Here is a 24,302-nt window from a genome sequence, read left to right on the forward strand (position 1 = left end):
TTCATCCTTCTGGCTCCCCCTAGTGCTGGAACTAAATCAGAAATCTGTTCTCAAATTGCCAAGCCTGAAAAACACTTCATTTTATAGAAGAGCTGAGAACAGCATGGGGGGAATATGCTATACCACTGCCCCCATTTATCTGCTGCTTGATTTGAATGGCTCTTGACAAAGTCAAATCACATCAGCAAGCAAGAAAGAACAACAATTATAAAAACGGCTGAAAACTCATCCTGGGATAAAACCCACAATAAAATACTTATGCCCATACAATAGTTCACACTAGCAGTACAGCAGCAGGCTCCTTACAGGGAGGCAAGATGCATAGACAGAGCCATGAAAGGTCAGTCACTCATAATCATTGTGCAGAGACCTGTCCCCACTCAGTTTCCAGTTAGAAAAAGCAACAGGCAGTGCAGTAGACTGAGTCACATATTTAGAAAAGGATGGAGAGATCCCTTCTGTATCATGGAATAAACAGATGGACCACCTGCTGCACAGGACAGTGTTTGAAGAGGGGAAGGAGTGTACAACGTTATAAGACTACAGTACTGTACATGGATAAGATATAACTAATGTAGTTTTAAATTTGAATACAAATCATTCCCTAAAATGCCAGCTCAGAATATTTTGGGGGTTAATTCTGATGCCCAGGTAAATGACAGCAATCTCTTTACTTGCATATGGCCAGGATAGTGCATTCGGTTAATACATTTTGAGCCATTATCATGGTGGGAAACGGAACTCCAGGGCTAGGAGATATCCTTGAGCTTCCCTTTTCTATGTGTTTATATTCCTCTACCCCAAATATCAGCTGGAAGAAATATGAGAGATTGACCATCCCCCCCCACCCCATCCCTACCCCAGCTTCAACAACTTGCTCCTTGGCTCAACTAAATCTGGAAGGAACTGGCACTTCAGACCCAAGGAGCTCTAGAAGCACAGAGCCAATCAAGTTAGGTGAAACCCCTCTGCAGCTGAGTACAGCATCACAACACTATACAGCAGGAAGATTTGAAGTAGCAACACCCAGGCTGGAGTGCCAGTTTACAGCAGTCTGAGAAGGTATAAACTGAGGGCTTACCTGGAGTTCATAGGATGGTCATCAGTGGGAGGTCTTCAGTAGAAGCAGAAGCAACCATGGCATCGTAGCAAAACAGAGTCAATGACAAATATCCAAGGTACAGCATGAAGTTACAATACGTGAAAGCTGACCAACCAGGCTGGACATGTTGCCAGGATAACACTGAGCCATGATGTTATTGTTAAATATATACCTTTGCACCAGTAACACCCTGAGGCTTTAACTGAGGATACTTCTGTGCTACACAGGTCCCCTTTGGAGGGATGGGGGTAGAACTTGAAATGTGAACAGTCCTTTGAAAAGTAACACGTAGCATCAACTCCTACTTCCAACTTTTTAATTTAATAATAAACTAAAACAGTTTTCTTTCCCCACAGATGTGTATTTGGCCAACCAAACCACCAACAGCAATGGGATAGAGCAAGCAACTGTAACTTTTTCATTCAGAAGTGTTATTTCTAAGTGGATGTCCCTTTAATGCCAACAGAGGCACTGCAGGAGCAGCCTGAATGCAATGCAGCATATATGTGGAAGGAGAACAGTAGCAGTGCATTGGCTTCCTGGATTAAAAGCAAATCAAATTCTTCTGTTTCAGGGAGAAGGTGGGAGGGTTAGCAGATGCCTTGCACTCATATTCAGGGAGACCAGAGAGGAAACTGAGCAAACCTGTGCCAACATGCATGTTTTTACCCACTTTCTTCCCCTGCCCTCCCCCCTTCTATTTAATTGCCTGGGGAATGTGTTCCTACAGAATGCTCTCCATTGTCATGTGATAGCACTTAAGAGGGACTGAGCTTCACAAAGGATCTTTAAAACTAAAAGGATGTTTAAAAAACAAAACAAAACACCCCCCAGCCCCCCACACAGCACTTTTAAAATCAACCTAATGTACTATATATAGTAAATTATAGGTCATATTGTGTTTATGTTTCTAATATGTAGTTTCACACTGAAGTCACTGTGATCTGGTCCTCAGCCTTTAGCATTCTAAAAATCCTCCTTGAGGCTACTGCAGTACTCACTCTTCTGCCAAGTGCCTCATCATCACTGCTGTGTTTCAGGGATACAGGTTGTAGCCGTGTTGGTCTACAGGCAAAAGGAATCGGAACTCTTGGTAGAGGTGATATCTTTTATTAGACCAACTAGCTATTTGCAAAAAAAAATTCTTGCAATTTTTTTGTTTGTGTCACTGCCGTGCACTGCAGTGAAGGGTACGAGACCTTTGAAGGCCGTCAGGCGGGTACTTATGACGCTTGGAGTGGAATTAGGCACAGACGCTTATCGGTTGCAAAACAAGATTATTTACTCACGCCGTTAAGGTGGTGAAAGACGGAGGTCAGAGATATTTGGTTAGTTACAGCTTAAGGTTCGAAGGTTGGTCTGCATGAAAGTCTTTTGTCGGGCAGATAAACGGAAAAAAAATCGGGCCGGCAGGTCGGTGATTTACGTCTTAAGATTGGGTCGAGATGCGAGGGGGGCACTGGCAAGTGATCAAGTTGTCAGTTACTCTGATACGTGTGATCAGAGGTCTCCAAGGTTCGTACGGAGGTCCCCCTTCTTCACGAAAGTGAAGATGGGTTTTATTTGTGTATTAGCCAATTGTTTTTCGCCACGTCATAAATTTAATGAGAATCGCCAATTGTATAGTGGTCTTTGCTAGGGTGTTATCATAGGAACAGTTCCGGACACTCCCCTGTCATTCCGACCAATTACAATGATTTATATAAAGCAAAGAAGGCAAAAGTTTTTATCTCTGTTAGTGGTGCAGTAATAAATTTCTTTTTGACGTGCGTAGAAAAAAAACTGTTATTTTCATATTTTTAGTTAACCCTTAGTTACCTTGTATAGATTAAAACTGTTTTGATTAATATATTTCTTGCTTGTGGCATGGGCTGTACTTAATTTGGTTGTGACAGTTTGTTTGCAAATAGCTAACTGGTCTAATAAAAAGGTATCACCTCTACCAAGAGTTCTCATCACTGTCAGGCAGTTCTGACCATTCTGGGACATGTTTTCTACGGTACACCCAGTTGTATATTCTGTTCACACGACTCCCATGAGCTGAGAAAGGCCCCCAATTAGGTTCTTTTTCTATACAGAAATAACTGTGGACTTACCAAGGGTATCCAAACTCCTACAGAGGGGCGGCAAGCAGAGAACAGAAAACTCGCCCCCCCCCCACAAGACAGCACGTTCCACATGGCAAAATAAACTGACAGAAAACCACAGTATTAAATGCTTAGCAGCCAAACACATTTATTAGTCTTTTTTCTTTTTTTTCCAGGAACCCAAAAATATTTTGTAGTTATAATGTAAGCAACTGAGTTGCACATAATACAATCATATCTTTCAAAAAAATAAAAATAAAATAAAAACAAAAAAGCTGTTTAAAAGCCCAAAAAAACCTTCAGAAAACTTATATATGTATTACACCATCTCTCAGTTTCAATGAAATGACGACGACTTAATTCCTTATTACTCTTAACTTGTCACACTCCAATAAAACATCACCCTTTTGTTTGTTTTTTTGAAATCCAGCATGAGAAATACAGTACCTGCTATGGCAAAAATACACATAAAATGCAACTTTTCAGCTTATTTGTACATTAGTAGAGTTTAAACATTTTGTTTTTTAAGTGAACCAGTGATTTTAAGTACCACTATACTAAAAGTAAAATAAAAATATAGAAAAGGGAGAGAAGGGGGGCAGCCTGCCATATGAGCACCTCTTTAAAGTGCTGAGTTTCTGTGTCCATGGAAAACCACTAAGATAGGAAGCAAGTTCAAACAACAGGGTGTATGGGATTGGCATCAAGATGAAACCTGGGTATGTGAGCCACTGCGTCACCCTCTCTATTCCCCCTTGTCCTGTCTGGTTTTTTTCTGCTGCCCACCAGAGATGTGGAGAAACCAAAAATAAAATCATTTTTAATAAAGGAAGCTATTTCAAGTATAAGAAAAAAAAAAACACTTATAGGTAACTTCCATAGAGCATGAATGCATGCAGCCACTATTTTTATTATTACAATGTTTGCTTGTGGGTGACAGTGTTTCAGGCAAGAGGACTTTAGCTGTACCTTCCTGTTACCTATTTTATGTGCAAAGTAGGAAAGCTGCCTTTTCTAATCCAGCCATTTTGGACATCAGTGATTATCTGCTCTGCGCCTCGTAACTATTTTTTTTAATGGAAGGAGAGAGGAAGGGGCACTATTTTACAAACACCTAAATGAAGTTAAGCTCTTCCTCCATTCCTCCTCAAGAACACACCACCTCTACTCCCCATTTCTTGTTTGCCAGCAATGATGAGAAACTCACTAAACCCCTGATGCCCACCATTAGCCAGTTTCCTGATCAGGTAAGAAGGCATTTACCTCTGTAAACATAGCCCCTTAGGTCTGTGGAACTCAAAGCAGCATTTCACGTCTCCATTCAATCATGGAAACTAGAATAGTTCAGATCCCCTCCCCACCACTGCTTTTCTCTTCCCTGCCACACCCCCCTCCAAAAAAGGTTGCTTTTTTAGCAGTGGGAGTGGATGGATTCTTTTCGGAAAAAGACATAGCTTTTAATTTCAAAGTAAACAGTGCAGAGTTACTATCAGCAGAATCATGTTGCTATGTTCTGTTTCTGTATGGGAAAGAAAGTTCAATGCATCTTTTGGATATTCTGCACCTTGGGTTAGTTCCAGAAGAAGGCAGCAGAAATCTAGAGTAATAAGGGGGTGTAAACCCTACATGGACACATGCATGATTTCAGATTTTTATCCTCTGCAGAATCTGCGGACACAATTCAGCTGTGTGCTGGGGAACATGGAAAGGATGACATAGGGCAACAGTGGAGAGATGATCCTAAGGCCACAGGGAGCAATGCAAAGGACGGAAAGGACCAGGGAGTGTCAGAAAGGGAGGTTTCAAATGCAGAAATTGAAACCAAATCTCAAGATTCAAAGGCCAAATTCCAAAAGGCATGGGCTCATATGCACATCCCTGAGACGCATCCAAGAAACAGTGGCCACATGATCAGAGAGGGGAGAATGCAGCAGAGGTTCCCTGACAGCTGTGGCATCTACCTAAAGACCTCTTCCCCAACCACCCTTCTTAAGAGATGCTGGGAGAGCTGTAAGGCATATACACAAGCAGCATCGACAACTGAATGTCCGTCTCCCTATTTCTACATAATATTGGTATACAATGGCTTTTCTGTGTTGTGGGCAAGGTGACATCTTGTTTTAAATGTCAGTATTAACACTCTTTGTAGGTTAATTCAGGGAAGAAAACAGGAAGCGATACTACCCTCTATTCCAGGAGCAGCATAAAGTGACAAGGCTCTTTATTTTACAATATCCCCAATAGAATTACAGGATAACTTCTCCCTTCCTGATGGTAGGAAGAGATGCATCTACTTGAGGGATGACATCACCACCCAATGTCCATTTATAAAGACAGGGAGAAGCTGACAAACAGGATCCAAATGTGGAGTTTTGGGAGAGGAGAAAAGTCCCAAATGCTCCATCCAATCAGGTTTGATGTCTACTTAAACACCACTTAAAGCAAAATTGACATTTCTACATGTAGAAGGCAAAAGCTGAGATTGGTACAGATGGAAAAAAGAGAATGGACAATGTGGATAGTTTAAGTACTTGATTGACTTCTGCTATATTATTTAGGATCTAAGGTTTTCAATGGCTTAATGGTAAGAATGATATGGGGTTCCTCCTTCCTTACAAGCAAACAATATAAGAAATGAGTTATCTTGCTATATTAACTCATATAATACTTCAATTGCAATTTTTATGTTTAAAGTGCTGTCCAAGCACTTACTTAACTAGTTAATCCTCACCAAAACCCCAGTGAGGTAGGTAAGTATTATTATCCCCAGCTTACAGATGAAAGACAAAAATAGTTAAATGACTTGCCTAAGGCCAAAGAGGGAAGAGTAATGGCCAGATTAAAAAACTCAGGAGTTCTAAGTTTTCAGTCCTTGCTCAAACCTCTAGTCCAAGTCTCTTTTCAGAGAGGAAAGGTAAGAAGAGGATAAAGCTTAGCAAAATTGAAAGAGAAAACCCAATTTTAAAAAGTTAAGCTAGAAGGAGAAATGTACCACGAGGTATTTTGTGATTAAGAGTTGAAACTTCAGGAATTTTATTTTTTTTATTTTTAAAGGCAATCTGACAGAGTGGAACCCTGATAAGATCACATCTGCAAGGCAGGCACAGATGCGAGAGTGATCATCAAGTCTATTACGCATTACAGTACTGTGAACGTCGACAAAAACAAAACTGCTGCACGAAAACACTGAATACAGGCAGGATAGTCTATTGGTTATGATACTGTATCTAAGATAATGCCAAGAGTAAGGTAGGTACCATGGCTCACCATGGGCAAAGGAAAGTTAAGTCAACAAAGACTCCTATTAAGACAGTGAAGAGGGCAGTGAGATTAATGCTCTTCCATGAGGAGACCACTCCCAGAAGCCAACTGAGCTCCAGGTATACATGTGAATGACAAGAACCAAATGCATTTAGAAGGGGGATAAGTGAACCCACTTTTGCTCATTATGACAACCACCGTTTCACAGTATATAAGGATTATTTCTTCGAATTGGAGGACTTTAGTCTGTTACCTAAAATTTATCATCACTGCCAACACTAATGCTACAGCACCAGTGGTAGTAGTAGTACAGACAAGGTGTCTACAGTTGCTAGTGTTTTAACAACATCACCCTGGACCTGCTTTGATCAGGGCTAGATGCAAGTAATTTCATTAAAACACCAACACCTTGTCTGTAAGAGCTCTCACCATTTAAACTGTGCTAGAGAGGATGACAGTGGAAATTTTAGGAACAAGTCAGTGTAGACACTATGAATACAGCCCAGCTATGTTCTGATCCTCCTGAGAAACAGTGGCTGCAGTAATGGAGAATGAGTAGGTAAATCCCAAAAAGACAGTGCCAGAGGCACCATTTTTCCTGAGCTTGCATGGACCTAAACAGAGGTGGTAGATAGTTTCCCAGGGAAAAAAGCTGGGGTCTCATTGTCACACTATTGACCCTGGGTTAACACTGCATGGCTAGAAATTACAATCCTGCAGAATGTTTAGGGTTGATTTGGTTGTTGAGTCAACCTTAACTGCATTCTCCAAAACTACACCTAGTTATCAAAATGGACAACTTCTGAAAAGCAAAGTTTCCAAGGGACCTCCTTCCACTTCAAAGTCATCATGTACTCTCTTCTCCCCGCATTTCCCCAGACATGGATATACCATGGACACAGAAACTGCTGAACAGTTTAGCAAAACTACCTCTTCTTCCCTTACACCCCCCCTTGCAGAATGCATAGTTTACAATTCACTTACAAAATAAAGAAGCAATGCTGACCACATATGGGACCTTTTTTTTTTGAAAAATGAAAAAAAAAACAAAACAAACCTCTTCTTAAGTTCAGTATCAAAATTCACATTTGCATAATAATACATTTCAAGGCCATTAGAGAGGAATGAGAGCGAAGCAAAGAAAGCTGCAGCGTCTCTCCTCCCTTTGTCTTCCTGAATGGAGCTGAAGGGATCCCACTAGGAGTTTCTTTTTGGGGTTGGGATTGAAAGGGCACCAGCAACAGCTCTTCATCTTGTACACCTTGGGCTTGGGGAGGGGTGAAGAGGTGGTTTATTAGGAAAACAAACGAGCAATAAAAACAAATGGAAGGAGACACTGCAGATTCCCATGTTTAGCTACAAACAGGTTCAAAGAAACAAAAAATTACTTCAGTTTTTTTTAAAACACTTCTACCTCACCATTTCAAAAACATTTTTTTCTTCTTGTGTAATACCCTGTTCATTTAAATGGCAACGTTAAGTGTGCTGGAAGTTGAAGGGTTGAAAAAAAAAAAATATATAAAATTTTCCTGTTTCTCTCTTCAGGACATGGACAGAGAGGGTAAGAGTGTGCCTGCACCCACAAATGACAGAAGCTACAAAACACCTTTTCTACATGCATAAATGTGTCTTGAACATCATGTTTCAATACTCCAGTGCTTACAAAAAATAATAAAGCAAGCCACGCACGCACACATGCACACGCACACACACACAAACATAAAGAGAAGCTACATAATACATATACAAATTCAAATTTGCAACTGTGGACTAGCCTAAAATTACCATCAGCTTCTGTGCATCACACCTTGCCCCTTCTCACACCCCTGAATCTCTACCACATACAATTCTGTATTGTGCAGTGTAGAGACCAGTCCAAAGATGCTGCTTGTCAAAAGGGACCAATGGGCTGGAATGTCTGACCTCTTGAAAGAATAAAATTGACCATTTTCTCTCCCTTTCCAGCCCAAGCGGTCTCCTTAAACAGTCACTATACTCACAAAGGCACATTCATAAATACCACATTTAAACTTACTGCTTGTAAAAACACAGAACAGGGAAAATGTTAAGCGCTTATACCCCAAACCCGTCCCTACTGACCCAGCAAGAAGTGTCACAATGTATCACTTGGTGAGACCCTACTCTACCTTCAGAAGGTACAGAGTTCTTATGGAAGTTTCCCAACACCTCTTTTATTTTTAAATATTTTTTGCATAAATGAATGCTTTGTTTCATTTTTGGCTTACATATTTTGGAATACAGCACACTCTCACTATAAAGCTCTGTTGTAAGGCTACCCCCTAAAGTAAGGCTGTCCTACCTTGGCTCCCATTTTCAGTCCTTCCTGCTTCTCCTCTACCCCCACCCCAAAAAAACCCCACAAAAACACTCAATGTCAATGATGCCCTATATAAAAAAAAATGGTGAGCCAAATCTGGCAGAAGGGAGGGGAAGGAAAGCACTTAATACCATATCACTAAAAAAATCTAATTGCCAGCAAGCTATGAAGCTTGCACTTCCTGTTCAATGTGAGCAAATAGGGCGGAACCATGTTCACCTCAAGTTGTGTTGCATTTAAAACGTGGGAGGAAGTTTCTATTTATTTGTCTTGTTTAAAAACAGGTACAAAGGGAAAAAAATAGTTGTTTGAATGCACTGATTTGTACTTTAATACCCAAAGCGAGGCATTAAGTGTCTGAGGAAATGCTTCTTGCTCAACACTGTCTGCCTTTGTTGCTTTACCTGTGCACTTTTTCCTTTCTCCTCTCTGCCCACCACAGCCAGGATTCTGCCACAAAGAATACTCAGTGCTGCCTGGCACAAAGCTTTCTGCCTTTCATGCGGAGTGCACTGTATTTGCTAGTAGGAACGGCTGTCAGATTCAAGTCAAAATTATTCCAATCCAGATTACCAAAAGCAATGAAAATGGTGTTGTGTTCCCTGCCCCCATCACCCCAATCCCTAATACTGCTGAAGGTCACCAGAACCGCCTGCCACAAGTACAGCGGAATATATATTTTTTCTTTTTTGCAGAGGGCACTTGGGTTTGCCAGATGCTCTCTTTTACAACACCAGGTTTTGGGAAGAGTTTCAGAGATGAAAAGCAACATGCCAACAGACTCTGGACCTGTGCCAATGTTGCCTTGTTGCATGCCACAGAGAAGGTTACATCTACACTGGCCTGACAACACAGTTTAAAAACAGATTTGAGCCCTACTGGTCAGAAGGCTCAGTTAGATGATTGTGGCAGGGGGGATTTTAAACACCTTCTGTAACAGAGCTAAAGCACATCCAAATCTTGTAGCCCACTACAAAATTCAGTGAAAGTCTCACCAACACCACAAAACTGAACCATGTCCTAACCACTTCCCCTTCCCCTGATTCAGTTTTAATAGCAGCATTGACAGACAGACCCTTGAAACTACCACAGGCAAAACTGGGTTCTCATACAGCTTGGTTGGCCGGTGTGGAATGGATCAAATTGCATGGCTTTGTCTACTTTAGGGAAAGTTTAGCCAGAGTTTCCCCACTGTTGGCAACACAGGTTCTGCAGCACTGGTGGGACATTTTGCAATATGTCCCCAGAGACAAAGCCTATCAGAACAGCGCTCAAAAAGTATTTGTCACTAGCTAAGCTACACTTGTGTCCTAATACTGTGGAATTCCATCCACAAACCCCTTTAGGTACAAGAACTTAAGCTTTGTTTACATTCATGCATTTGACTCTGATGTGACAGTAGAGGATCATGGGCTTTGTCTACATTAGGGGAATTCTGTAAAACGTTCCCACCGTTTTGACAAAGACTTTTTAACAACACAGGAACCCTCATATTGGTGGACTTCTGTGGCTTGAAATATCAGGTCATCCATACCTTGCTTAGAGACTGCATAACTGATATAACGCTTAAAAAAAAAAAAATCACAGGATTTCCCATAATACTAAGGAAGGTGAAAATGAAACTCAACAGTCAGGTATTCTTTGAAATATTAATGGAGACAGGCTTCAGAGTCTGCATATACTGCTCCAGATACAGGACAAAACTAAGTACTGATACAATTACACTCTGACAGCATTTGCTTGATTCTTATACATCGTTTAAACTTTGCATTTTTGGTAGCATTTTCTGCATTTTTGTTTGCATATTTACAAATAAAGAGAAATCCATCCCTGCTAAATTATGGAACTTTCCTCAGGAGAGAGAAAAACTAAACCACAACCCAAATCCATCAGGACTTCGTATCCCAAAAGGCTATACTCCTATCACAATGAATGTTCAGCAACACTGGAGAAACCCTGGATGCCGAGGTCACACTGTTTACAATGAACCTGACATATGTATGCATGGACAAGCAGGTGTTCCTGGCTGCGTTGGTAGCATCACAGCTCCTCAGCTACAATTTCAAGCCCTAATTCTGCAAACACTTACACAAACAGCCCTTACTCATGAGTAGCATCTACTCACGGAGGTCAGTGGGACTAATTTGCATAAGAATACTCCTATATGAGTTTCTTGGATCTGAATCAGAGGCCAGCCACGGACCTCAAGATGCACACAGTGGATTCCCATTAAAGGCAATGGGAGATGCACACACAAGAACAACAATCAGACCCAGAAAGAGTGAAAGGCAGCCGAAGAATGAACCAAGGAAAAAAGATTATTCTACAGTACCATTTAGATGCACCTATCAAAAAGGTGAACAGTGGAGAGATGGCAGCATTTTATGAGGAAGGAGAGGACCATAAAGAGCAAGTTGGCTTTTACAAAAAAGTGTCAATTGCCAGTTCAATTCCTGCCAATTAAAAACAAAACAAGTAGAAAGACAGTTTCCAATATGAATTTTAAAAGCTTCAAGGTGAATCAACTTAATCTAAAAGCTCAGTTGTTCCCTAATCTTTGAGGCGGTTACAGCAGCCAAGATCTGCTGAAAATATCCTGTTTAAATTGCAGAGGAAAGTGTACTTTGTTATATATCTCCACCCTTCAGGCCATTTAACTTGAATGCCAAGAAAGAAAAAGCTTGTGTAAAACCCCACAGTATTGATTGTAAATGTTCACCACTGACAGAGAAGTGTCCAAGAAAGCACAGACATTTTGGGAAGGACTGCAAATCTTCCTAAGGTATAGGGAGAATATAAAATGAAAGCCACTTTCCATAACTAATGATAGTACATTTCAAATTTCCTAGTTAATTTTTCTCTTTTTGCACACTAGAAACCTTCACTAGCACTTCTTATAAGAGCTGCTTGGGCAGGAGGAAGAGGAGATTAAACCCATCCAAATCAGGTAAGTGATTCTATACACTTCAAGCAACATTCAAAGAAGTGGGAGGGGAAGCAGCCAATTCCAAGGCAGGATTTATGAATAAGTGGGGTGTGAGGGGGGAGGGAGGTTGGCTAGAATTTTGAAATAATGAAACACTGGAAAATTAAAGCAAGCAATGTGGGGCAGGGGGGAGAAGGAAAACTAGGGGGAGAGGTGTATTTATGTTGTATGGCCATAAGGAGCCAAAAACAAGAACAACATTTTTAGTACATCTGTGTTTTCTCTGGTACTTTGTAAACACCTTGGGAAAAGAGAAAATGTAATTTTCAGGAAGGGTTTGACACCTATCCCTGACAGGAAAAGTATGCAGCCTATTCTAAGATGTGCCTCCTCCATCCCTTCTTACAGGACTTATTGTTAGAACACAGTCCTTGATTCAGGGTAAGGAAACCCCACTTTCCTTTTTCATGGACTGATACTGAAGGGAATTACTCATTTACTCTTCAACAAAGATTTAGCCCACCTTAGGAATGTTTCCAGGCTAGCATGGTTCCCATAAATGCTATTTCTAAGTCAGGAAAACTATTATAAAACCATGATTGCCCCAGTGATCAGACAAGTGTAACTGTAGTCTGAATAGGAACATCACTGAGAATTACATTTTTCAAACTGGGAAACTGAAAGGGTTAAGATTTATTTTGCTGCCCTTCAGCAATTTAGGAAAACCATCACTCAAGACACAAAGGCTTAAAATAAAGTCTGCACAGGTCAGGGATGGGCAGTATGTGTGCTTTTGGAAGTTATGGGGAGGTAGGGCAGGACGCTCTAAACGGAAGTCATGAGAAATGACAGCTAAAAATATTTAATGTTCCAACTTCTCAGTAGCTACCCATGGTTGTTGCCAAATGACTGCAGCAAAGGCTTTGGGTTATTTTTCACTAAGTTCTATTCCTCCCTGTTCTCAGGACACTGCCAACTGATAAAGCAGAGCCTCTGGCAAATACCTTTTCCTTAGGAAGGGAAGGAATCCCAAACCCCCCAAAAACAAAAGAACCCTTTTACTGGCACATTACACCAAAATGTCACAAATTAGTCGGTGTACCGTTATCATACTTGTGTAAGCACACTTACAGAAAGAATGCAACACACAAGTTTTGGGCAGCTGATGTGACAGGACAGGAACTTGGCATCTGATTTTTCAAATCATAAAAAGCATACTGAACTGTTTAATAACTCATTGTAGGACATGCCTTTGCAGCATGCTCTTTTTAATCTTAAAAGCAGGTAAAGTCATCTCCCTGGGGCTACACATGCCCCTATTTTGCAGGACATGTGCATGTAGGTAAAAAAGGCACTAAAGCGGTTTGCGGTTTCAGCCTAACACAACTGCAGGCAGATTAAGCCCGTCTCCCTTAGTGCTGGGAGGTTGGAGTTTCCCCATCAGAGTGCTGAGAGTTCACTGAAGTTATTCTCAGGGCTGGGAGTCCCGGCAGCCAACACCAATGAGGTGAGCAGGAGAGCTTAACAAACAATCCCCTCAAGGAAGAAAGAAAATAGAAACAGAAATACACTTCTGGGTGAGAGATGAAGAAAAGCAAGCAGCAGATCTTCAGAATAGGAAATTAAAATTGGCTAGGGCGTAATTAGAAATTTAAATGAAATCCCTTTTGTCATCTAATGCACATTTCACTGGAGCCTGCATATCCTCTCTCCTCTCCCCCATTCTCTATATTAAACGAGAGACATTACAACTGCTCCATTACTGAGGTACTCCATAGGTTTCCTTCAGTACTACTTGAATTTAAAAGTGGTTTAAAGAAGCATTATCTTGTATTTCCTGCTCCTCTCCTTAAATTCAGGTCATCTCATTTGGCCAAACCATACTGCTTTTATAGTAAGGTTTACAGCTTTATTTTGTTTTGTTTATCAAAAGGTGCTTGGAGGGAGGTTGAATTTTAGTTTCAATGCCAAAAGAACTAAATGATTATAATCTCTCCATTCACACACACCTCTCTTCCCCATGCAACTGCACACACACTCACATGAGACTAACAAAACTCTGTAAAGAGTAACCCTTCTTTTCCTACAACTTGGTTTTTAGGATAAAGAAAGAATTTTTGTTGCTGCTATTGAGAAATTTTCTTGTATTTCAAATATTTTTTACAGTCTTTAAAATTCTTGATCCCCCATTTGACAGTAACGTTTGGAGATTATTTTTTTTAATTTTTTTCCTTTTTATTAATTTTTTTAGCTTTTTCTTCTTTTTTTAAAGTAAAAAATTTCAAACTTTTTGAAGATTCAGGAACTTGTAAAAGTTTATCAACAGGAAAGAAACAGCCATCTATCTAGGATAAGATAAGGTTAAATAAACCATCTTCAAAAACTGGCTTCCTACCCTAGAATTCCTGAGAACGCTTGCAAATTTAAAGCAGGAAAATAAATGTTAAAACAAAAACAAAAAAACACTGTTAAATGCTCCCAGAGTTAGTCTTCATCTAAAATATATATATGCACTTTTTGGTCTTTTTTTTTTTTTTTTTTTTTTGTAAGTTTTAACTTTTTTCCCTTTGAGCTTACGATGGAAGAACATTGTAGCTTTTCATTTTTAAATATTTCAAATCCCTCATTACGTCTTGTAAACAAGAGGGGCTCTAGCACCCGGCTTTCACCGCAGCATCGCAATGAACTCAACTACCCAAAGTGCAGGAAAAGGGACCGTCGGGCAGGTTGGGAGAGAGAAGCGGGGGTGGAAACGTAGCAATGAACCAGCAGATGTGGCAAGTCATATGACAGAATGGATACTGGCTTATTTAGGCCACTATAGGTGCTTCATTGGGAAGTTCTGCTGGCACAGGGCTCTTGATCTGTACTGCATGTTAGAGCATGGCTGGTCTTTAAGTTGAGACCACCAGAGACAAAGATTTGTTTCTGGTGTGCGTGTTGAGGGGACTTAACTAGTAGGAGTTGGAAGAAAAATATTTTGTTTCAATGTGTACGGTGAAGTGGAAAAGGGGATACCGTTAAAAAAGCATATCTAAAAGGGCCAGAAAGTATGCTGCAGACTCCAGTTTACTACACACACTCACACAGCCACACACACTTGCACATAACACTCTGTATACAAATCTACAGGCATATGTAAATGCAGCATCCCCCTCAGTCAGCTTTCTTTGTGACATGGGGTTTACATGGATAGGGCAATAAAAATAAACCAAATAAAATGAAACAACCCCCACCCCAAAAAAATCCCCACTCAATTCTCCCATGCCTTTCCCCCGTTTTGACACACACGTGCACAAATGACCCTAAATGATGAGTTTGTCTTTGCTTCTCTCCCTCCAACCCACGCTTAAAGTGTTCAATACGTTAGATATTATTATATCCTTCAATGAAGATGCTAAAGAAAAGAGATTCCCCTATCCTCCCTCCCCTACAGTTAATAAAGATAGCAGAGTCCTGCTCCCACCGAGGGTTGGAGTGACCAGGGGTTTGCTGGTACAGAATGTCGGCACTTTATGTTAGACAATATAACAGAGCTAGACAATGCCACATGTAAGTGCTAGCACTTCTAAGGAGAGTACCGGCATCTCTCTTCCCTCTGCCCCCTTCTCCCCACAAATATTTCCTGCTTTGTGTAAAGGGATGTCCCTTCAGATCTGCTACAACTCTTTTTCACAACAAGCATCATTGTAAGTTTTGTTCCCAGCGCACACATGCACGCGCACACACACACATACGCACACACACTGGCTATCACTGTGGATTATAGGTCACCCCTATCTTGCCCAGAGTACTACTATACTGATGCTCAACCCCCTCCCCCAAAACCTTTCTTTAAATACAGAAATTAAAAAAGCAACGGTACAGAAAAAAGTCAAAACAAAAACAAAAAAGGTGCAATACTTCAAAGGAAAAAAAAATCTTTTCTAGTTATATACCTGCCTAAGCAAAACCACGTACACAGGAAAAAACACAACACGGAGAAACAAAGGAAACGTTTGAAGTACACACTGGTTTAAGAACATTCGTAAGTAAACGTTTCTGTCAGTGATGGTCTGGTGCTGTAATACACCGAGGCCTGGCACAGGTAACGCTCACTGTGAAGGACGCAGAAAGGAGTTAGCTGCATGTGCTTTCAGGAGATGAGGCAGGCAGGCAGGCCAGCCGGCAAACTGTTGACATAATTGAGTTTTGTCAGTTTTAATATACGCAGTAATTAAATTAAAATGCTAATTTGGTTGGGCTGGAGTTTCAGGCTTTTGATGGATTCTTTGTGAACAAACAGGGGTGCATATATAGAAAGGACTGGGGAAGGGACGAGAGGCTCGTTTTCTAAAGACACTGAACCTTGTAAAGGGATTGAAGAACATTCATCTTGGCCACAGAGAAACATGATGTCTTCTTTCCCTGTTTCCCCTCCTCAGACGAAAGAAAATGGCTTGCATTATAAAACAAACATTCTAGGGTTCACTCACAAATAACCCCAACATGCAGACATAAATAAATAAATACACTGCTACTTGAAAGACAACGTTGGCTCCCCCTCACCAAATCCTTTGGATATGGCAGTGTTCTGCTCCCCCACAGGGTTAGAAACAAGGGCTAGGAAGCAACTACCCATTCAGAATGATCTGCAAACTTGAAATAGCACCCTGCTAAAATGAATTTAAAAAAAATCTATTGACAAATTTTAACCCAGCCCAACTGGATTTTGCTATAGCCACAGGGACTCCATCACACTTGTCTTGTTTTCACAGTCAAGACGTAAAGATGGCCAGCCAGCCTGTAGACCATCAGCAATGCAGCGTTCCAAGATTATATATAGAGAGGAAAAAATGCATACACGCGCGCACAAACATGTGCACACACTCACTCGCACAGAAAACAAGCACACATGGGCAGTTACATGTGCCAGAACACACTGGTACTTATCAACCAGCCAATCACAAAGTGTTGGTTTTTTTTGTTTGTTTTTTGTTTTTTTTTGTGTTTTTTTCCATTTTTTTGTTTTTAAAGTGAGGCTCCGTCAAGTCTTCCCCTCCCCCCACCCCTTTAATTCTTTTGAACCCCACCCCCCAACCCCACCCCAACATGGTAGACCTAAGGACGGAAACACACCCAGTGCAAACAAAGTTAAAAAGCTATTTTTTTCAGTATATATGTTTCTTAGCAACAACTTCCGTATAACATGAAAAAGTGAAAAACTAGAAACTAATTTTTTTAATTTTTTGTGTTTAAATTTAAATGGTATGTGTACTTGCTTCACATTGTCTTTCTAAGTTGGCGTTCATGATTCAAGTATTTCAAGAGTGATATGTTCTCTTTTTGGATTCATATTCCAAACGAAAAAACTGAAGTTATATAAGGGAGGCAACTATGTGCTCAGACAGTCTGTCAATGACCCACCTTTTTTTCTCTCTCCGTTTTCTTTTTTCCTTTTATAAATGTATTTATTGCAAGTTGAAAAAAAACGAAAAGGTCAAGTTAGTGCTGCTGCTGTTCCAAAAAAGGTCACGAGGTCAGAGTTGAAAGTTCTAAGTTCAGATTGAATCCGACCCTCCTCCCAGAAGGTCTCCAGGTAGTAAGGGAGCAGGACTGCCCATCCTGTGTGGATCCTCTACGTTTGGGACCCCCCACAAGCTTGAAGAATAGCTTGGAGGCCCCCATAATGAAGCGCCAGCGAGATCGCCCCCACTGCTGCTGCCACCACCACCGCTGCTCCACTGCCCAAGCCCTGTTGACCCACCAAAAAGATTCAAAGCAGGTCCAACTGGATCTGTCTGGTTCTGTCCTGTCTCCAGGGATTGCCAGCCTGCCGTGGGTGCACTTGGGGCTGCTGCAGGTGTAGGGGGCTGAGCTTGTGCCAAAAAGCGGCTAACCTCCTCGTCTGTGGCAAACTCAGCCAGGATGGTAGTGTTTCCCAATACACACCTAAGAAAAAAAATGGGTAGAGGGGAAAAAAAAAAAAGATCTAAAATCCAAAGTGAATACACAGGGTCCAAAGGCTTGAACATGAAATAATAAGTACTCGGAACAATTATGAAAATCATCATGCAGTGACAGAAGTAAGAGGTATGGGGGCAGCCATCAGCATCTGACCATTTTCATTAGACTCTGTAGAACTCAAAGCTTGATTTTTTTTTTTTGGAAGGGAAATTCAAGGTTTTAATTCTTATGGCTGTGAACAAAGCTTTCCAAACCCAAACCAACCAGACAGAAATGAAATATTAACAAGGGCTGTATACGAGTGTATGCAAGATAAATAATCCCACCAAACCTCAGATATATTTAAGAGGGAGGAGGTAAGGTTGGATACACATCGTCAGGTTTTATACGCATTTACCATTCAAAAGCATCATACCTTAAAAGGTTAGAAACCCAGGAAATACTGAATGAAAGGAATTTTTTGGGCTTCTTATATTTTTAGGCTTTAACATTTTGAAAGGAATAGGGAGCAAGGGAGTCAGCACCCAGGCTGCCTTGCATTTCTAAAATAACTAGGGATCATTTAGTTCCCACCCCCCACTGAAAAAAACAACCAAACAAAAAGCCGCAAACTCCCAAATGTGAGCCCTTTTATGCAAATTCCAAGAGGCCCAAGTACAGGAAACCATCACTAGGAGTTTGTAGTTTTTGAGAAAACTTATTTTAAATGTCTCTCAATTAATGAGACTGTCCCATTTATCACATTCTGGTCCTATTTGTCTACATTGTAGGGCATCCCCAGGGCTTCAGATTACCTGAAAGAGAACAGAACTGAAGAATCATTTGAAGATGGGAAGAGGAGCTACTAAAAAGCAATGAGGAAAGCATACTTCTTTCTCTTTTGAACATTTTAAACTGAAAGGTCTACACTTAAATGAAATATTAAAAAACTTAAATATCTTTGTAGAAAAGTTTGTTTTGCTGGTGTTCTTCTCTCCTTTTCTCTACTGCAAAGTGTGGCCTCAAAAAAGCCTCTCAAACTGTGGCTTACGAAGCATTTTGCTCAGGATCCCAGATGACTTAAATGGTCACATGGTGCGGCAACCCACTCCTTGTGTCCAGGTGCTTAAATCATATTAAAAACAGCCAAGAACACATTGGGCATTTTCACACATGTTCTGAGAGCTGCTCTAATTAAAGTGCCCGAAGCATCTTGTGTATTAGTGTTCCTGCACTTCAAAATGATGGCAGAGGCACTTTATCTAAAGCTCGCTGAATGAGCTTTAGTTAAAGTGGCCCTTCTGCCACTTTGAAGCGTGGGGACGCCAATACACAAGACGTGAAGGCTGGTCGGAGCAATTAATCGGAGTCTGCTCTGACATGCTGTAATTACAGAATGTTGGAGCAGCCTCCCAGCTTGTGTACAGGCACCCACTAAGTGCTTTCCTATGGTAAACAACTACTATCACTGCCACAAAGTTACTATGCTGTCACACACAGGAGGTGGTGATGGTCTAACACAATGGTTTTCAACCCATATGCCAGAGTGGGCCACACTTGCAGCTCTCAATGCGTTAGGTGGGCTGCACTCCACAACTTCCTGTGTAAAAAAGTGTTTTAAAAAAGTGTTTTAACAGGATGTCTAATGGGCTGTAGCAGCGTGCTGACCGGGCTGTATGCAGCCCGCAGGCTGCGGGTTGAGAACCACTGGTCTAACATAACCAAGAACTGGAGGGACCAGCCTCTCGGAATCTCTGTGCAAATATGGATCACACTATGGTACACCTGAGAATTCCTACTCTGTGGAGCAGGTTTGTTTCCTAAAGTGTTTTACCTATTCTTTAAGCAAAACTAGATTTAGCATTCAGACTGTCTGAAGCTGAAAACGCAGTTAACTTTGTTTTCAGGGTTTAAGATTAATGCTCACTGGAAACAAGTCACACATTTTCATAAATGCAGATACATTTGTATATTTGCATGCTGGTCACAACAGCTCTTGCAGCCAGTTGCAAAAAGCCTTGTTCAAATAATTTCTGAGACATGGCACACTGTTTCCCTTTTAGTGCTAAATGAAGTATTTCTGAGGACCCCTGATGCGAGTTTCTAAAACATGGAACTGAGCAGAAATGAATCTTAATCACCTCTTTATACATGGGACTACTATCTAGTGACACGGTGAGCTCTGAAAGTCAAAGGAAACAGGGTAGATTCATGCAGCTGGGGCAACTCACATGTGCAGTGCAGTCTGGGCCTTGGCCGCCTCTTGTTTGGTGCTGTATCTGATAAGGGCGGTGCCCTGGGTCAGGTTCAGATGGAATGTCAGCAGTGGGCCATGCTGCATGCAGATCGTCCTCAAGGTTGACCCATCAATCTGAGGAAGAAAAGCAACAGATTTACTGAAAGAAAGGACTACTGAATCTTTTTATGATACATCTGAAGAACTGGAGATATTTAGCATAAATTAAGTACTTAAAAGAAAATATAATATTTTACTTCAGGTCACAGAAAAAGTATGTAAAGACAGGTGAGAGGGATAGGATTGTCCTTTCAAGCAGAACCTTTTCTCGAGTGCTTTCTACATCTTACAGATCCAGCAGGCATCAGTAAACTCTCCTTTGTTAAACAGCTTATTTTAATTTAGCTCAATTTAAGCCCATCTTCCTCCTGGTTGAGATTACCCAGGTGTGAGCATCTCTGTATTTTCCAGTAGTGTATACATTGTATTTCAAGCCCTTTTAGGGCTGTCAAAGATGACAACAGAAGAATCATGTCATTTTGATTACCAGATTTGTTCCTTTCCATCCTTGACATTTCAACAAGATTTTAAGATCAACTAGCAATTTGAGAATATTTATCTGAAAAACTGGGAACTGATTTGCTGAATGTTGTAAAAGATTAGGGTCCTTTAATCTCACTCCCCAGTTGGAGAGCTGAGAAATCAACAGTTAAATCACTGGACTGCCAGACTAACAGTACCCAAATGACTGATGTTTCTACAGCAGTAGCAGCCTTTAGTTTTTTCTATAGCAAAGAAGATAAGTTACTTATGTTATAGTAACTATGATTCTTTGAAATGTGCTTTAAAAGCAAACTCCACTGTTGGTGTGCATGGGACACATGCACATCAAGAGAGGATTCTACGTACGCAGACACTCAAAGTACTATTACCCCATTTCCCCTGTTCTGCTTACATGACATCTTAAACAAGAAAATTATGTACAAGTTAATGTGGTAAAGTAAAATGGGTGTGCTTTAATCAGAGAGAGATTGGTTCCAACTGTATCTTGGGCCCACCTATAAAAATTATATACAAACCCAAAACAAAGAGGACTGCATGTTAAGTCTGTTCCTTTAACCAATCTGTTTTATTTCTCTTTTCAAGTCATCTCAACATCTCCAGAATACATTTCCTGCAGTTTTAACAATTGCAAAACGTTAGAGAAACATTCCTTGTATAGAAGAAACTTGCCTCATCACAATGAGGCAAATTTCTTTCCCACTACTTCTCCTGCCCTGCATGTCAAAGGGAGCACAGTAAGCTATTTTGGGGGATCTGAAGAAGATCCAAGCCCTCTTCCACAGTGATGTTATTTTTCAAAGCTGCACTTCAAGTGTGATAAATTATCCTACTGAACAATGGACTAGTTGTCTTCGACCCCCAGGGATACTGTTGATAATCCTATGGACTTTCCTTGAGCCCTGGATACAGGCTAATTGGGATTGCTGAAACCAGGATCTCCATAGAATTTACTGTGAATGGAAACAAGCTCTAAGAATGGAATAGCTTAACAAGACTGTGCTTTTGGCAGCAGTATTGGAAACATTCTGTGGTTTCACTATGGAAACACTGGAGTGAACACTGGCAGTTCTGCCTAGCTCTGTTACTGACAATGTCCAAAAGAAACCAGAGACTTGAGCTATTACAAACAATGCTGCAGAGCGTACATTTTATCCATGTTCCTACGTGAAAAAAAACTTGAGATAAATTCATTCATGAAAAACTGTAAGTAATGATGGGATAGTTCAGATGGTCTAATGATAAATACCGAACACACTAGCTACCAAGAAGATCAGATGTGTCACACCAGTTAAGCAATGTGACTACTGTAGTAAAAGCAGACTACTCTAGTATTTAGTTAGGCTGAATCTCCAGGTCAATTCAGCCTTGTTAAACTTCATTAAAAAGGGAACAGGAAACCAGCAGACAAACTTTGCTTTCTGCAGTTTAGTACTACTCCCTTTCAAGAGAACAGAAGAAAGAGGGAAATACCTGTGGAGTGAGATTGTGAAGAACCAGCCAGTAGCTTGGACGAACTGAGCCACCATCACTCCAGGTGGAGGCTGCAAATATTTAAACAACCGAAGAGATACAACAGTCAGAAGAAATTAAGTGAACAAAGTAAATGCTTTGACAAATAATTACTCATCTATACTCTATACTTCTTAGTCTCAGACAGACTTACCCACATGACATGTATTAGCAGAACAGATTCCAAGAACAGAAGTCTAAGAGAACACTTCTCTTACACTTAATGTCAGGATTCATTTTTGCCAGTTTGTCTGCTAGGGACCTTTCCCACCCATACAGCTTGTTTTTCTACTACCCGCTACTCTACAACATTGGACCTTTGTATAAATCCTCTTCTGGCAGCAAACAACCCTGTCCTTACTGCTCGCTGAAGCAGCTCCTGGGTCTTTTCCTTCACATTTTGCCATGCCACCACAACTTCCTGTCTTCTGAAGGCTGCATTATATCCACTGTTAGCACTGTATAACAGACCCCCTTCACAACTGAGCATTAATGCCATCAGGAGATCCTTCTCACCAGAAGCAAGCCTTGAGTCCTGTGGCCCCCACCCCCTGCCCGAGCGGGGTGCTGCGCTGCTCCATGGAGATGACGGTTTTGGATTGGTCAGGCCAGGAGGTGGGCGGGGCAGCCCTGTAGTGTTCCTTGAGGAAATATGGGTTTTCCACATCTTGTTGGAGAGATGAGTGGGATTGTGTCCTATGGGGTCAGGGGACCATGCTGATTTGTAATCATTGAATTTTGCTATAGTAAAGATAGATTTAAAAAAAAAAAAAAGTGATGAATTAGTGGACCTTAAACCCCACAAAACATTTATGTAATTATCCAGCTACTGTTGCCAGTTAAGCTCACTTATACCAGATGCAAGCACAGTCCAGATCCATGCAACTGTTAATATGCACTATACCAATAAAACAAAAAAAGTCAGATTTGGTAAATACATGTTGTATATGTTCTGACAGAGAAACTAGATCCTTTACACACTAATTTATAATACATGTTAATATAAATCAGAGAGTTCATAATAACACCATGAATTTCTGCACCATCTTTATCAGAGGAGTTCAAAGCTCTTTACAAGGATGGACAAATGTTATCCTCATTTAAAAAACTAAAAACTAAGGCAGAGGGAGGTTGAATGACTTGTCTTAGTCACGAAATAAGACAGCTAAAGCTGATAACAAATGCAAGGGAGCATGAAGGTTAAGGATCTCCTTCCTGCACCCAGCTGAAAGCCCAGTATTCTAAGAGAATAGGAAAACTTCACACCCCCAAATCCAGATATTTGGGAGGTCTCCTAGTTTTCCTTTCCTTACAGGAGAGGAGACTATACAATCTTCAGTACCTCTTGATGTTACCAGATACTCCCAGTTATTAATATAATTATAACAGGAAGGGTAGGGATTATTCCAGTGATTATGCAGTCAAAGATGTACGAAAAAAAGACATGGTGCATGAAGTCTAGCAGTTAAAGCCAAAGTTACTTAAGCAGAATTTGTACTTCCCGGCAAAGTTGTCTAGCAAAAATGTGCTTATCCAGGGAATAATCTGACTCACAATGGGTCAGTGTCTTTTTTAAATTCTAGTTGCTGTCAACAGGTGGTGCTGATTTATTTTGAGAAAAACAGCTAGGGGTCCCCACTTCCCAGGGTAGCAAAACAAGAACAAAATTTGGAATTAAAAATGCAGATTTGCTAGTAAGATTTATAATGCAGCACGTTTTGATCACTACCACCTATAGTGCTCAGAGTCTGGGTGCTTGAGAGAAAGTGCAAATGACTCGCACCATATATACTTAGGCTCTAAACTGCTTGAAAAGTTGTATCAATGGAGTTGGACATCTTATGCTGGGGATGAGTGAGTTCTAACATCCAACTTAGATGACCCATTTTCCCTGTACCAGAGCAATACTTGGTAGCTGAAGAACATGGGAGTAAAAAACATGCTTAGATCGGGTAGTAGTGCAGCCTCTTAACCTTAGTAATTTTTTACTTTACGTCTTTCCTTTCTTTCCTACATGCTAAAAAAAAGTCAAATGGAGGCAAAGCAGAGTTTGGTGATGTTCCTCAAACACAGACTTATGAGTATTAGTTTTGACTTAGAAAAATAAACTGTACATGTCATTGTGGAACAAAGCTACATATTCAGACTGCTTCTAATCAAAACTATCCATCAACACACAATGCTGGCTTGAGCGAAAACCCTGCAATTCACAAAACGTTTCAAATCTCATTGGATTCCCTGGGTTAGATTTTTCCAACAGTTACTCAATAGCGAATGTAGTGCCTGTTATTAACAGGAATACTTTGGTGTCCTCAACACCTACACAAGACGTGGGATAACAGGGAGAAAACACA

The 24,302-nt window shown here is 40.7% G+C and overlaps 1 protein-coding gene across 10 annotated transcripts in view; it reads right to left on the minus strand.

Annotated features, from left to right (window-relative positions):
• Nucleotides 1-16,919: 16,919 nt before the first annotated feature.
• TNRC6B (trinucleotide repeat containing adaptor 6B) overlaps nt 16,920-24,302 on the minus strand; it is a 194,374-nt gene continuing 186,991 nt past the window's right edge. For all 10 annotated transcript variants that reach the window (XM_059726382.1, XM_059726376.1, XM_059726381.1 and 7 more), the window contains 4 exons: nt 22,465-22,689; nt 21,910-21,980; nt 19,871-20,010; nt 16,920-17,645 (listed from right to left, as the gene is read on the minus strand). In XM_059726382.1, coding sequence (XP_059582365.1) covers nt 17,255-17,645; nt 19,871-20,010; nt 21,910-21,980; nt 22,465-22,689 — 827 coding nt within the window. In that variant the 3' untranslated portion in view covers nt 16,920-17,254. The remainder of the gene's footprint in view (nt 17,646-19,870; nt 20,011-21,909; nt 21,981-22,464; nt 22,690-24,302) is intronic.

Source organism: Alligator mississippiensis, chromosome 4 (genome assembly GCF_030867095.1).
Source record: "Alligator mississippiensis isolate rAllMis1 chromosome 4, rAllMis1, whole genome shotgun sequence".
In the NCBI taxonomy this organism is placed as follows: domain Eukaryota; kingdom Metazoa; phylum Chordata; order Crocodylia; family Alligatoridae; genus Alligator; species Alligator mississippiensis.